The sequence below is a fragment of the Vigna angularis genome, chromosome 1, assembly GCF_016808095.1.
Source record: "Vigna angularis cultivar LongXiaoDou No.4 chromosome 1, ASM1680809v1, whole genome shotgun sequence".
Lineage (NCBI taxonomy): Eukaryota > Viridiplantae > Streptophyta > Magnoliopsida > Fabales > Fabaceae > Vigna > Vigna angularis.
Genome location: NC_068970.1, coordinates 9569941 through 9585000, shown reverse-complemented (window position 1 = coordinate 9585000; position 15060 = coordinate 9569941). Strand labels below are relative to the sequence as shown.

At 32.0% G+C, this 15060-nt stretch overlaps 3 protein-coding genes and 2 non-coding genes across 5 annotated transcripts in view; 3 read left to right on the top strand and 2 right to left on the bottom strand.

Annotated features, from left to right (window-relative positions):
- Positions 1-1024, top strand: part of LOC128195556 (protein TIC 214-like) — a 2426-nt gene extending 1402 nt beyond the window's left edge. Inside the window, exon 1 of the mRNA XM_052873539.1 lies at positions 1-1024. This exon is cut by the window's left edge and continues 1402 nt beyond it. The gene's annotated coding sequence lies outside the window, so the exon portion shown is untranslated.
- On the bottom strand, positions 100-1463 carry LOC128195555 (NAD(P)H-quinone oxidoreductase subunit 5, chloroplastic-like). Its single transcript, XM_052873533.1, is given in 2 exon segments — positions 100-188; positions 191-1463. Coding segments are annotated over 2 exon segments (1362 nt in total).
- Positions 1464-7961: 6498 nt separating this feature from the next.
- LOC128195554 (photosystem I P700 chlorophyll a apoprotein A2) lies at positions 7962-10094 on the top strand. Its single transcript, XM_052873528.1, has one exon. The coding sequence runs from the start codon at positions 7963-7965 to the stop codon at positions 9112-9114; it is 1152 nt and encodes a 383-aa protein (XP_052729488.1). The 5' UTR covers position 7962; the 3' UTR covers positions 9115-10094.
- TRNAM-CAU (transfer RNA methionine (anticodon CAU)) lies at positions 9693-9766 on the top strand. Its single transcript has one exon. It is a non-coding gene; the product is annotated as a tRNA-Met (tRNA).
- Positions 9866-9936, bottom strand: TRNAG-GCC (transfer RNA glycine (anticodon GCC)). The gene has a single exon. It is a non-coding gene; the product is annotated as a tRNA-Gly (tRNA).
- Positions 10095-15060: the final 4966 nt, after the last annotated feature.

Sequence of the window (15060 nt, the reverse complement as noted above, 5' to 3'; positions counted from 1 at the left end):
CTTTTAAGTTTTACTTGTTTCTTCCCCCATAAAGATATTGAATAGAATGAACTATTTTTTTTTCCATTAAAATTCAAAAAATGAACGTTTAAATATCCTTCAAAAACAAGTAAATAAATTCGAAACATATAAAATGCAGTTAATCCTGCTGCAGAACAAGCTATTATTGCAAAAATTGGTGAATACAACCAACTATCATTAAGAATCTCATCCTTAGACCAAAAACAGGCAAAGGGTGGAATACCGCAAAGAGAGAGTGTACCCACTAAAAAAAAAGTTTTTGTAATTGGTACATGTTTTGTTAAACCGCCCATAAAAACCATATTTTGACTTTTAGCTGGAGAATATCCGACAAGAGCTTCCATTGAATGAATAATAGATCCAGATCCTAAAAACAACAATGCTTTTGAATAAGCATGAGTAATCAAATGAAATAAAGCGCCTCGATAAGATCCCATACCCAAAGCTAACATCATATAACCCAATTGAGACATTGTAGAATAGGCCAAATTTTTCTTAATATCTTTTTGAGCAATAGCTAAAGTAGCTCCTAATATTACTGTTATTATACCTATAAAAGCTATTGCGTTCATTATTTTGGGTAGCACTACGAAAAGAGGAAAAAGACGAGCCACAAGAAAAATTCCAGCGGCTACCATAGTAGCAGCATGTATAAGGGCAGAAATTGGAGTAGGCCCCTCCATAGCATCGGGTAGCCATACATGAAGAGGAAATTGGGCAGATTTTGCAACTGAGCCAGAAAATAGCAAGAGAGCAAACAGAGTAACAAAAAAAAGATTCATTTCATTTTTAGAAATCAAATTATTTATAATTTGAAACAAATGCCGAAATTCCAAACTACCCGTTATCCAATAAAGACCTAAAATTCCCAATAATAAACCAAAATCCCCTACACGATTTGTTACAAATGCTTTTTGACAAGCATTTGCCGCAATAGGGCGAGTGAACCAAAAGCCTATTAATAAATAAGAACACATTCCAATTAATTCCCAAAAAAAATAAATTTGTATCAAATTTGAACTAGTAACTAATCCCAACATTGAAATATTAAAAAGAGTCATATAAGCAAAAAATCTCAAATATCCTTGATCATGAGACATATAATTATCACTATAAATAAGAACGAGAATGCCAACCGTAGTAATTAATAGTGACATAATAGAAGTAAGTGGATCGATCAAGTAGCCAAACTCTAAAGAGATATCATTATTTATGGTCCAAGACCATACATATTGAAAAATCGAACTATTCTTGATTTGATGAATAGACAAATCAAGCGAAAAAATCATAACTATAGTTAACAATAAGATACTAGGAAAAGCCCAAATACGGCGAATTTTTTTCGTTGCCGTCGGAAAAAGTAGAAGTCCCACTCCTATTAACATCGGAACTGGGAATGGAATAAAAGGTATGATCCATGAATATTGATGTGTATATTCCATACAATAAAGAAAAAATTTAGGATTCTAATGAATTTTGTTTCTTAGGTTTTTCTTTTATCTTTTTTGTAAAGTAAAGGAATGGATTCGGTTAATAACAAAGAAACATAGAATTTAATAAAATAGAATAATCGATTATTAATTATTCTGACTCTTTGGACAATATTTTTTGAACATTAGTTTAGTTCATTAAATTTAACTTAACTAATTCAGTTTTTCTTACAATAAGATATAGCGATATTTGGAAAACTTTCTAAAAAGTATTATATTATTATTATAATATTCAATAAAAAAAATGGAAATTGAAATATATAAAATATATGTCTAATTAGAGAGAAACTTAATTGGAATTTACCAAAAAATGTCTTTCACATAAAATTCTATAACAATAAAAAACTATACTAATTCTATGGCAGTTCCAAAAAAGCGCACGTCTAGATCAAAAAAAATTATTCGGAACACTTTATGGAAAAAGAAGGGATATTTGAAAGCATTAAAAGCTTTTTCATTAGGGCAATCTATTTTTACGGGGAATTCAAAAAGCTTTTTCTGTAACAAATATCAACGTTAGAATAATTTCAATTAACTTGATTCAACGACTCTTTTTTAAATACAAAAATATTCATATAAAAATTATATAGAATATAAGATTCAGTTATTAATTTAGGATCTTTACATTATATATTTAATAGATTCTAATAGAATTATTTCAATTTATTTTATTGAATGTTTAGTAAACAAATATTGTGTTTTAATTGATTCTTTGAATCTCGACAATTGACTAAAATTTGGTTATTATGGTTTCGAGTAAGCCGCTATGGTGAAATTGGTAGACACGCTGCTCTTAGGAAGCAGTGCTAGAGCATCTCGGTTCGAGTCCGAGTAGCGGCATCTTTCTTATCTTCTAAAAAAAAAGGTCCTATAAAGAATTCTTATTTCTATTCCAAGTATTTCTATTTTTTCATTCTATATGGTATTTTCCACTTTAGAGCATATATTAACTCATATATCCTTTTCAGTCGTATCTATTTTAATTTCAATTCATTTGATAACCTTATTATTAGGCAATGAAATCATAGGATTATACAATTTGTTGAAAAAAGGCATGATAATAACCTTTTTTTGTATCACAGGATTGTTAGTTACTCGTTGGATTTTTTCAGGCCATTTACCATTTAGTAATTTATATGAATCATTAATATTTCTTTCATGGACTTTTTCTATCTTTTATATGGTTCTTTGCTTAAAAAAACAAAAAAATTACTATTTCAATACCATAATAACACCAAGTATTCTTTTTACCCAAGGCTTTGCTACTTCGGGTCTTTTAACCGAAATGCATGAATCCTTCAAATTAGTGCCTGCTTTACAGTCCCATTGGTTAATGATGCACGTAAGTATGATGATATTGGGTTATACAACTCTTTTATGTGGATCATTAATATCAGTGGCTATTTTAGTCATTACATTTCAAGAACTCATACAAATTTTTGGTAAAAGCAAGACTTTCTTTTTTTTTTATGAATCCTTTTCTTTTGCCGAAATCAAATACATGAATATGAATGATAAAAATAATATTTTACAACAAACTCCTTTTCCGTTTTATTCGTCTTATAGAAATTATTATAGATATCAATTTATTCAACAATTGGATCGTTGGGGTTACCGTACTATTAGTCTAGGTTTTATCTTTTTAACAATAGGTAATATATCAGGAGCAGTATGGGCTAATGAGGCATGGGGATCGTATTGGAATTGGGATCCAAAGGAAACTTGGGCTTTTATTACTTGGACTATTTTCGCAATTTATTTACATACTAGAAAAAATAAAAAATTGGAATATAGAAATTCTTCAATAGTGGCCTCCATGGGTTTTCTTATAATTTGGATATGTTATTTAGGGATAAATCTTTTAGGACTAGGACTACATAGTTATGGTTCATTTACATCTAATTAATTAAAAAAAAATTCACAAATATTGGGAACATTTGATAGAATAAGAAAAAAAACTCCCAATAAAATGATTAAGAACCCGTTGAATCAAGTAATGTAATATTGATTCAAGGGGTTCTCACAAACAACAAACATATTGAATTAGAATTCAAATTCATTTTTATGTAATTAAGAAAAGAAAAAAAGAAATCCATTTTTTTTTATTGTGCATCGGATTTATTTCTATTTTTTCTTTTTCATTTATTCCCGAAAAATATCTATAAAAAATTAGAGAGAATAGTTTCAACCTTGTCAGCCGAAAATGAAAAAATAAAATCTGGATAAATGCCAATACTTATTACGGGTATAAGGATAGAAATTGAAATAAATAATTCTCGTGGCCCCGAATCAAACAAATAAGAATTTGGTGTATTAAAAAGCTTGTATCCATAGAACATTTGACGTAAGATAGATAATAAATAAATAGGAGTTAATATCATTCCAATTGCGGTTACAAAAGTTATGAGTATTTTTGTGATGAAAAGATATTTTTGATTGGTAATTATTCCCAATAATACTATCAATTCTGCAACAAAACCGCTCATGCCCGGTAATGCAAGAGAAGCCATCGATAAGATAGTGAAAATCGTGAATATTTTTGGCATTGGGATAGCCATTCCACCCATTTCGTCGAGATAAAGAAGACGTAGTCTATCATAACTAGTTCCCGCCAAGAAAAAAAGGGCAGCACCAATAAATCCGTGAGAGATTATTTGTAAAATAGCCCCATTCAGCCCTGTCTCGCTTATAGAACCAATTCCTAAAATTAAGAAACCCATATGAGATACCGAGGAATAAGCTATTCTTTTTTTTATATTGCGTTGACCAAGAGATGTTGAAGCTGCATAGATTATTTGAATGGAACCTAATAGCATTAACCATGGACAAAATATAGAATGAGCGCGAGATAATAACTCCATATTAATTCGAACCAACCCATATGCTCCCATTTTTAATAATATTCCGGCTAAAAGCATACAAGTGCTGTAATGCGCCTCTCCATGGGTATCAGGTAACCATGTATGTAAGGGTATAATTGGTGATTTGACAGCAAAAGCAATAAGAAATCCCATATAGAAGATTATTTCCAGTGCCACGGGATATGATTGATTAGTTAATGATTCAAAATTTAATGTTGGTTCATTAGAACTATAGAAACTCATACCCAGAATTCCCAGTAATAAAAAAACAGAACTTCCCGCAGTGTACAAAATAAACTTTGTAGCTGAATACAAACGTTTTTTTCCACCCCACATAGATAAAAGTAGATAAACGGGAATTAATTCTAATTCCCACATGATGAAAAAAAGTAAAATGTCTTGAGAAGAAAATGTTCCTAGTTGACCACTATACATTGCTAACATCAGAAAATAGAATAATTTAGATTCTCGAGTAACTGGTTGAGCTGATAACGTAGCTAACGTAGTGATAAATCCCGTTAATAAAAGAGGTCCTAGAGAGAGTCCATCTATTCCGAATCTCCAGTAAAAGTCAAAAAAATGGATCCATTTATAATTTTCTGTCAATTGGATTAGTGGATCATCCAATTCGAAGTGATAACAAAATACATAGGTTATTAGAAGGAGATATATGAAACATATACAATAAGTATACCATTTAATTGTCTTATTTCCTTTATGGGGAAATAAGACAATTAAAGAACCTCCGACTATTGGCAAAACTACAATTGTTGTTAACCAAGGAAAATAATTCGTGATAAAAATAAGATATACTTATACTACAAAAACCCGGGCTCAAAATATTTTTTTATTTTGAGCCCGGATTTTTGCCAGTAAAAAAAAAGTACTTGTATGCGGTTCTTTTTGAAACGTATCAATAAGCTAGACCCATGCTTCGAGTTGTTTCATGCCATAAATAAACTCTAACACTTAAGAAATCCGTCGGACAGGCGGATTCACACCTCTTACAACCAACACAGTCCTCTGTTCTTGGGGCAGAAGCAATTTGTTTAGCTTTACATCCGTCCCAAGGTATCATTTCTAATACATCTGTTGGGCAGGCTCGTACACATTGAGTACATCCTATACATGTATCATAAATCTTTACTGAATGTGACATTGGATCATAATCCTTGAACATCAAAAATTCAACAATTTCAATCTAGTAAATGGGTAAACCAATTCTATATAGGATATATATATATATATATATATATATATATATATATATATATATATATATATATATATATCTATATTATATACCAGATGAATCAATGATTTATAAGAATTTTGCTACTAAAAATAGGTTTATAGATTAATAACTAATAAGAGAATAGAACCAAGATACTTTGATTTCTTATCTTTGTTTTCGCAAACATGATTAAAAAGGATATATCATTTCTGCTAATTTGAATGGATTATATAGTACACACTATTCAAAATTAGACTTTTTTTTATGAGTAATACTATTTATTCAACAAATTTGATTGATTGATACGGGTTGATTTTCTATTACGATATATTGAGGAAACAATAGCCGGTCCGATAGCTGCTTCAGCGGCTGCAACAGCTATAACAAAAATTGAAAAAATATTTCCTTTTAATTGCCGCCTATCAAAAAAATCAGAAAAGGTTACGAGATTTATATTAACTGCATTTAGTATAAGTTCAAGACACATAAGGGCTCTAACCATATTTCGGCTCGTGATCAATCCATAGATACCTATAGAAAATAAATAAGCACTCAAAACAAGTGCATGCTCGAATATCATTGACCAACTCCTTTTCAATTTTTATTCATTTCGATCTGAATATGAATTCAACGGATTTTATTGCCTAACATAATAAGTCTACAACAAAATCAAGTATTTGCAAAAAGATTTTATACTTTATACATAAATATTATTTTTCGTTAACATATAATTCAACAAAAAAGAAATGTGAGAAAATCTAACAAAATGTGATTTATATTATTAGTTCGAAAAATTTATTATTGGCGAGCCACAAAAATTGCACCTATTAAAGCAACTAAAAGAATTATTGAAATTAGTTCAAATGGGAGAAAAAAATCTGTTGATAAATGAATTCCAATTTGTTGACTAGTACTTATCAAATCTTGCTCTAAAATCTGATTGGGTCTTGTCGTCCAAATAATTTCGTGCCATGATGTATCTAGAATAGTAGTTATTTGTGAAAGAAAGATACTGGTACAAACCATCAAAGTAATTCCATCCCCAACGGTCCAAACACGAAAATTTTGGTAATAGTCCGAACCATTCATAAACATAACAGCAAATATTATTAAAACATTTATAGCGCCCACGTAAATAAGTAGTTGTGAGGCAGCTACGAAATGGGAGTTTGATAAAATATAGAATAAAGATACACAAACAAGAACAAGTCCCAATGAAAAAGCAGAAAAAATAGGATTCGTAAAGAATACTACTCCTAGACTTCCTAATATGAGACCTGATCCAAGAAAGATTAAAATAAAATCATGTAGCGATTCGGACAAATCCATTATATGTAAAAGAAGAGATAAATAGAAATTTCATGACCTTATTGATATGACCAGGAAAAAACTTGTTAAATACTAAAATTATCTGTGCATAGAATTGAACTAAATCCTAAGATAAGATATGTGAATTGTTATTAGGTACAGTTGTTATAGAATCAATGTCATTTGATTCTTTTCTTTTTTTTATGCCAAAGAGTCATTTCAAAAAAATAGAATATCTTTTTTTTTATAGAGAGAAATTAGATTCTTTTTGTGAAGAATTTTGAAATCATTTTATTTGAATTGTTCGAATTGTATAATCATCAATTACTGATACTGGTAAACGACCCAAAGCAATTAGATTATAATTCAATTCGTGGCGATCATAAGTTGAAAGTTCATATTCTTCGGTCATTGATAAACAATTTGTTGGACAATATTCAATACAGTTACCACAAAATATACAGATTCCAAAATCAATACTGTAATTAAGCAACCGTTTTTTCCGAATATCAGTTTCTAGTTTCCAATCAACAATGGGTAGATCTATAGGACAGACACGAACACATACTTCACAAGCAATGCATTTATCAAATTCAAAATGTATTCGACCGCGAAAACGTTCTGATGAGATTATTTTTTCATAAGGATATTGAATAGTTACGGGTAACCTATTTGCGTGAGATAAGGTAATCATGAGACCTTGACCAATATACCTAGCAGCTCGAATTATTTGTTCACTATAATTTATGAATTCAGTTACCATAAGGAACATATCGTGAATAGCTCTGAATATTTTTTTTCTTTCTCTTGTTTAAAACAAGTTCTGAATTTTGAATATAGAAGGTCCACATTTTTTTTTACAGTGAAAACAGTTGAGACGACGTTGTTAATAATAGATTACCAAGAGAAATGGGTAAAAGAAACTTCCACCCAAGATTTAATAATTGATCTATTCTTAGCCTAGGTAAAGTCCATCTTGTTGTGATAGAAACGAATATGAATAAATAAGTTTTAACTAGTGTAATAAAGTCCTTCTATTATACAACACATGTACTCTTTACCTGCTTATGCGTTTATAGCGCAAGACTTTACTACTCAAGCTGCCTTATATACTCATCATCAATATATAGCAGGCTTCATTATGACAGGGGCTTTTGCTCATGGAGCTATATTTTTTATTAGAGATTATAATCCAGAGCAGAATCAAGATAATGTCTTGGCAAGAATGTTAGACCATAAAGAAGCTATCATATCCCACTTAAGTTGGGCTAGCCTCTTTCTGGGGTTCCATACTCTGGGACTTTATGTCCATAACGATGTCATGCTTGCTTTTGGTACTCCGGAGAAACAAATTTTGATTGAACCTATATTTGCCCAATGGATACAATCTGCTCATGGTAAAACTTCCTATGGGTTCGATATACTTTTATCTTCAACGAACAGTCCGGCGTTCAATGCGGGACGAAGCATATGGTTGCCTGGTTGGTTAAACGCTGTAAATGAGAATAGTAATTCTCTATTCTTAACAATAGGGCCTGGAGACTTCTTGGTTCATCATGCTATTGCTCTTGGTTTACATACAACTACATTGATTTTAGTAAAAGGTGCTTTGGATGCGCGTGGTTCTAAGTTAATGCCTGATAAAAAAGATTTTGGTTATAGTTTTCCTTGTGATGGCCCGGGACGAGGCGGAACTTGTGATATTTCTGCTTGGGACGCATTTTATTTGGCAGTTTTCTGGATGTTAAATACCATTGGATGGGTTACTTTTTATTGGCATTGGAAACACATTACACTATGGCAGGGTAATATTTCACAGTTTAATGAATCTTCTACCTATTTGATGGGATGGTTAAGAGATTATCTATGGTTGAACTCTTCACAACTTATCAATGGATATAACCCTTTCGGTATGAATAGTTTATCAGTCTGGGCATGGATGTTCTTGTTTGGACATCTTGTTTGGGCTACTGGATTTATGTTCTTAATTTCTTGGCGCGGATATTGGCAGGAATTGATTGAAACTTTGGCATGGGCTCATGAACGTACACCTTTGGCTAATTTGATTCGATGGAGAGATAAACCAGTGGCTCTTTCCATTGTGCAAGCAAGATTGGTTGGACTAGCCCACTTTTCCGTAGGTTATATATTTACTTATGCAGCCTTCTTAATTGCCTCTACATCGGGCAAATTCGGTTAATTGAATTCTTTATTATATATATATATCTGGCAAGAATCTCATTTCCTTCTATAGGGAAGAGAAGCCACTTATACATCTAGGATCCGACTTCTATCATTGATGCTAATAGCAAATTAACCATTATGGCAAGGAAAAGTGTTATTCAGAGGGAGAAGAAGAGACAAAAATTGGAACAGAAATATCATTTGATTCGCCGATCCTCAAAAAAAGAAATAAGCAAAGTTCCGTCGTTAAGTGATAAATGGGAAATTCATGGAAAATTAGAATCACTACCGCGTAATAGTGCACCTATACGTCTTCATCGACGTTGTTTTTCGACCGGAAGACCGAGAGCTAATTATCGAGACTTTGGATTATCTGGACACATACTTCGGGAAATGGTTCATGCATGTTTCTTGCCGGGTGCAACAAGATCCAGTTGGTAAGGCAATTATCTTCATTTTTTTCATTTTAATATCAGCGATCATAGGAGGGTCCCTTTACCGTTATGTATAAATGGTTTATTCTATTTATATAGATATGGTAAAGGGACGCATTCAATCTTTTTTTTTTCATTAGTTATCAATTCTTTTCTTTATCGCGGAGTAGAGCAACTTGGTAGCTCGCAAGGCTCATAACCTTGAGGTTACGGGTTCAAATCCCGTCTCCGCAACTTTTTTAATTTTATTTTTATAAAAACAAGGTTTCAAGAAGGGCATTATACGCAGTAAATTCTATGGCATTTTTCAAACTATGACTATTAAATACATAGGGCGGATAGCGGGAATCGAACCCGCGTCTTCTCCTTGGCAAAGAGAAATTTTACCATTCGACTATATCCGCGTTTTCATTGTACTTGATATGCGATTCTATTTGTACAGAGATGGGCCTGATATTCTATTAGGGATAATTAAAAAGAAATGTATATAATAGATATTGTCTCTTGTCTCCAAAATAAAATATTTTAATAATATTCATTTTGATCAAGAATTCCCATTTCTATTATTACATTTCTATTATTATAGATTGTTTTTTTCTATATATCTATATAATTATAATTGAGTTGAAATTCTCATTCTATCAACTATTTTTATTTACTTTTTTAAGAAAAAGGTAAGTTCCTATTAATATTTAAGAAAAAAGTCAGTTCCTATTAATAAATAATAAAAAATTATATTTATCTAGATAGAGATACAGATAGATATTCTATATTATTCAAGACTAGACGACGTATAAATAGATTGATAGTATTTAATTTGAATATTCTATTCATATCATATTAATATGATATGAATAGAATATTCAAATTAAATTCAAATTTTTATATTTCATTGTTTCTATTTTATTTCTTTTAGTTTCACAATGTACCACCATAGAAGTATAAGATATAAGATTTTTTCAATAGAAGAAGGTTACTCCCCCTTATAATGTAATGTGTTATAGTTTTCTTTTTTTTTTTTTTTAGGAACTGATCTATTCCCTTTATGCCTGACAATCCGAAAGAATTCTGAGGGAGGGGTCATTTTATTTTTAATCTAGAATAAAAAGAACTTCAAGAAATGAGAGAATTAAGAATACCCACTAGAAACACTAATCCAATCCATAATGATGTACCGGAAAATAGAACATTTTTGTTATTTGACCAACCTTCAGGAGAAGCAAATACAACAGGTACACTAATCAATAAAATAAATGAAATAGCAATTAATGCAAAAACAGGCAAATGCATTTTGGTGATATGAGTAGTCAAATCAATTCCTTTAAGCTATCCTTCAACTGTATAGTCCCACACCTACACAGTCTCCAGATCCCTCTCATTCCGGTGTATGTTCGATTCATCCATGTACCCCTTCCACCCGAAGGGGCCAGGAGTCGCTCCTTGTCTGTGCCCCCTGCACCATGCTTCTTGCACCGGCATCACTCCCCGCCCTCGTCTCCGTGCCCGGGTGTCACATGCCCACCAGCTTTCGCTTGGTTCGTCCTCGAACCACACCGTACTGGGAGAGGCTAGGCTCTGATACCATCTGTAACGCCCCGGCAACTCACAGGGACCATCGACTGCCCCCACAGATCACCACCAGGCTTTCCAGTGTGCTTTGTCCTCACTCGCACACTTTCTGGGAAAACTTCCCAGAAGGTCACCCATCCCAGAATTACTCCAAGCTAAGCACGCTTAACTATGGAGTTCTTATGGGTCAGGCTACCGAAAAGCAAATGCATTTTGGTGATATGAGTAGTCAAATCAATTCCTTTAAGCTATCCTTCAACTGTATAGTCCCATACCTACACAGTCTCCAGATCCCTCTCATTCCGGTGTATGTTCGATTCATCCATGTACCCCTTCCACCCGAAGCTGCCAGGAGTCGCTCCTTGTCTGTGCCCCCTGCACCATGCTTCTTGCACCGGCGTCACTCCCCGCCCTCGTCTCCGTGCCCGGGTGTAACATCCCAAATTCTCACATTAATGTAACATCCCAACTTTTCACATTAATGTAACATCCCAAATTTTCATACTTGATAATTAACATTACATTTACGGTAACATTCCGTAATCTCACCCTTTAAAATTTCCTAGTTGATATAAGTCTATACATGTAAAAAGGTTCTAATTATAGTTCTTCTACTCCTCCCTTTCCTTGGTACAATGTGAGGCGACATTCCTTCATCTGCTCCCGTATAACGAATTATACGATCATCGCACATACCCAAACACAAAACACAAACAAGTAGGGTGAGCTAACATGCAACAAATCATTTATAAGACATGCATAATTACTTCGATACAAACATCATATAATAATTATGTCAGACACCCTCATACCATCGTACCACAATTCCTATTAGACACTCGTCCCACAATACCCAATAAATACCATAATACTCAATAGACATTCATTCCATAATACCCAATAAACACTCATCCCTCAATACCAATAAACAATCATTCCACAATACCCAATAAACACTCATCCCACAATACCCAAATAAACACTCATTCCATAATACCCAATAGGCACTTATCCTCACGATATTCAATAGGTACTTATCCCAACGATATGTTGATGAGCGATCACGGGAGGTTCCGCACTTGTGATGTCATTCTTAGTCCCCTCACTATGTCCAAAACCGGCACATAGACCAGGACATTCTGCCCTCCATACCATTCACAAGGTTAGTCCCCTCACTATGTCCTAAACCGGCACATAGACCAGGACCTCCTGCCCCTCTCACCACATAATTCATCATTCTCTACTTGAGACTGAATCATTATTAGAGTATCAGGATAACCTCCAACTACGGGACCCTCAACATCAACATATACATAAATACCATAACTGAATCTCTCCACGAAACTCATACCATGCTCACATTCCTTAACTCATTACGAAATCTCACCACAATCCTCATACACATACCATGACATTACAGAATCTCTCCGCGAGACTCATACCATACTCACATTCCTCAACTCATATTATACCCTTACGACATCTCCCCGTAATACTCATACATGTTCAGATGCATAAATTCAAATCCAATATAATAAAATGCAATCATCACAATTATAATTCATAATTCCATATCTACCACAATAACATGAATTCATCAGACATTTCCATTCCAACCAGATATATTGCACAATAATTTAACAGTACATAATCTGTTCAATAGGATTTAAGTTAAAAACTTGTCGAGTAAACTTCCAGGAAAGAGAGGTGCGTCACAATGGACAACTTAAGTACCAAATCTTTCCTTAGCCAAAGCATTCCTCAACTAGTTTTTAACAAATTTCTTATTTACAGATTTAAAACAACAGCATATAATATTAACACCGAAATTTAATATAGATATAAAAAAAAATAGAAATTAAGCAATATTGAGATCCCTGAGAAGATACGAAATTAATATCTATAAATCTGTAATTCCGATTTCAAATCTGAATGGTCACAATAATTCACTATTTGTTATAAACTACATATTAAAATTTCAGGTTGATCCAACGGTTAACTAGATAGATATTGAGGTTTTACCGAGGTAACTCAGGTGCAGAATTTTAAGTGGTTTTTGGTTATACTCAAAATGCGGAACTAATTTCCCTAAGCACAGACATTTAATTACAAATCTGAACGGTCAAAATGACTTAATATGTCTTATGAATTACATACTAAATTTTGGGCTCAATCTAACGGTAAATAAAATATATATGAAATGTTTACCATGATAACTTAAGAACAGAAATATAGTGTTCATCAGATTTTTTAAAAACTTAAAAATTATTTTCTCCAAACATAGACTTTCAATTTATAATCCGATCGGTCAAAGTGTATTAATATATCTTAGGAATCATATATAAAATTTTCAAATTGATCTAACGGTCAAATAAGTCGTAATATATATTTTACCGAGATGACTCAGTAACAGATCTATAGGTGTAATTAATTTACTCAAACATGCAGGATTTATTTCTCTAAGTACAGACTTCTAATTACAAATCCCAACGGTCAAAGTGAAGAAATAGGTCTTAGGATTCATATATTAAAATTGTAGCTAAATCCAACGGTCAAAATAATTAAAAGAAAAGTTTTACCATACTAACTCGAAAATAAGAAAATTATAATCATAAAAACTAAATTTATATAAGTGAATAGATAACTACCATTACCAAAATTTTAACATACTCACAACTCATATTCATTATCATAACATGGATAAAAATCATATACAAGAAGGATTAGCTCCCCTTACCTCTATTCCAGACTTAATCTCCTGCTCCGACTTTGTTTCCCCGAAACCCTTCAGAACCTCTACTCTTCTTGCAACTAAAAAATTTCTCCCTAATTCTTTCTTCTCTATTTCTCAAGCTCTCACTTGATTCCTCTTTTCTTGGTGCAAAATACCCTTCCCTCCCATGACTATTTATAGTAAAAAAAAATTACTATTCATTAATATTTTAATATTATTTATTATTTTAATATTATTTAAAAATAATATTTCAATCATTTTCTCACCAAATCTGATCCTAATTTCTACCTACTACTTTCTTCCATGCTAAGGAATCTTAATGCTGAAAATTTATTTTTACTATTTACTTTTTACTATTCAATTTAAAAAATTTATTAAATAAGTTACCAAAAATTTGAACCTCTCCTTCTAAAATTACTATAATTTTATATCCAAAATTTACATTTTTCTATCCACTAAAATTATTATTACTAATAAAATGCTAAAATTTACTACTATAAATATTTTTCATGGGTCTTACATTCTCCCCAACAACAAAAATTTTCGTCCTCGAAAATTCGAAAATTCGACCTAAAAAATAAAATTATGATTATTTCACCTTATCTTCTAGTTTCCTTGTAAACTCATTTACTCTACTTATTTTGTGCATAAAAATTCTTAGCATCTCAAATTGAAATGTACTCACGAAAAATTTAAAATCATAAACCTTCAGAACACTCTTACTTGTCACTTCTAGCCTCGTCAAAACCACCATTAAACATACCCCACTAGTCTCAAAATAATCCATTAATGTTTTAAAAGAACTCATTACTCATAAACTATTAATCACAAAATTCCAGAAAACTTTTTATTCCTACTATAACCAGAAAGTGATTCTCCTTATAGATCCCTATTTAAGACTTTCATGACCCTGTAAAACTCTAGGAATCATTCTTTTTCCGTAACAACCTTCCATTATATTTTCTCAACACAATTTCTACTCCTAGAAATCGTACACCTCTAAAAGCCACTTATGTTTACCAAAATTATACTAGATTGTTCCACCTTACCCTCTACTTCTATTCTCCGTAAAATTTATAATTACTCTGATGATTACACGGAGTCCAAAACACTATTACTAAACAATTCATCCTTTATGTTTTTCTTTTCTATACTCATTTAACAAGAACTTGTCCAAAAATAATACCTATATTGAATATGATTTATAACATCCATAGAAACCCTT

Excerpts from the sequence above, each read along its gene's own strand:
- LOC128195554 (XM_052873528.1), top strand. The coding sequence starts at position 7,963 with ATGTACTCTTTACCTGCTTATGCGTTTATAGCGCAAGACTTTACTACT.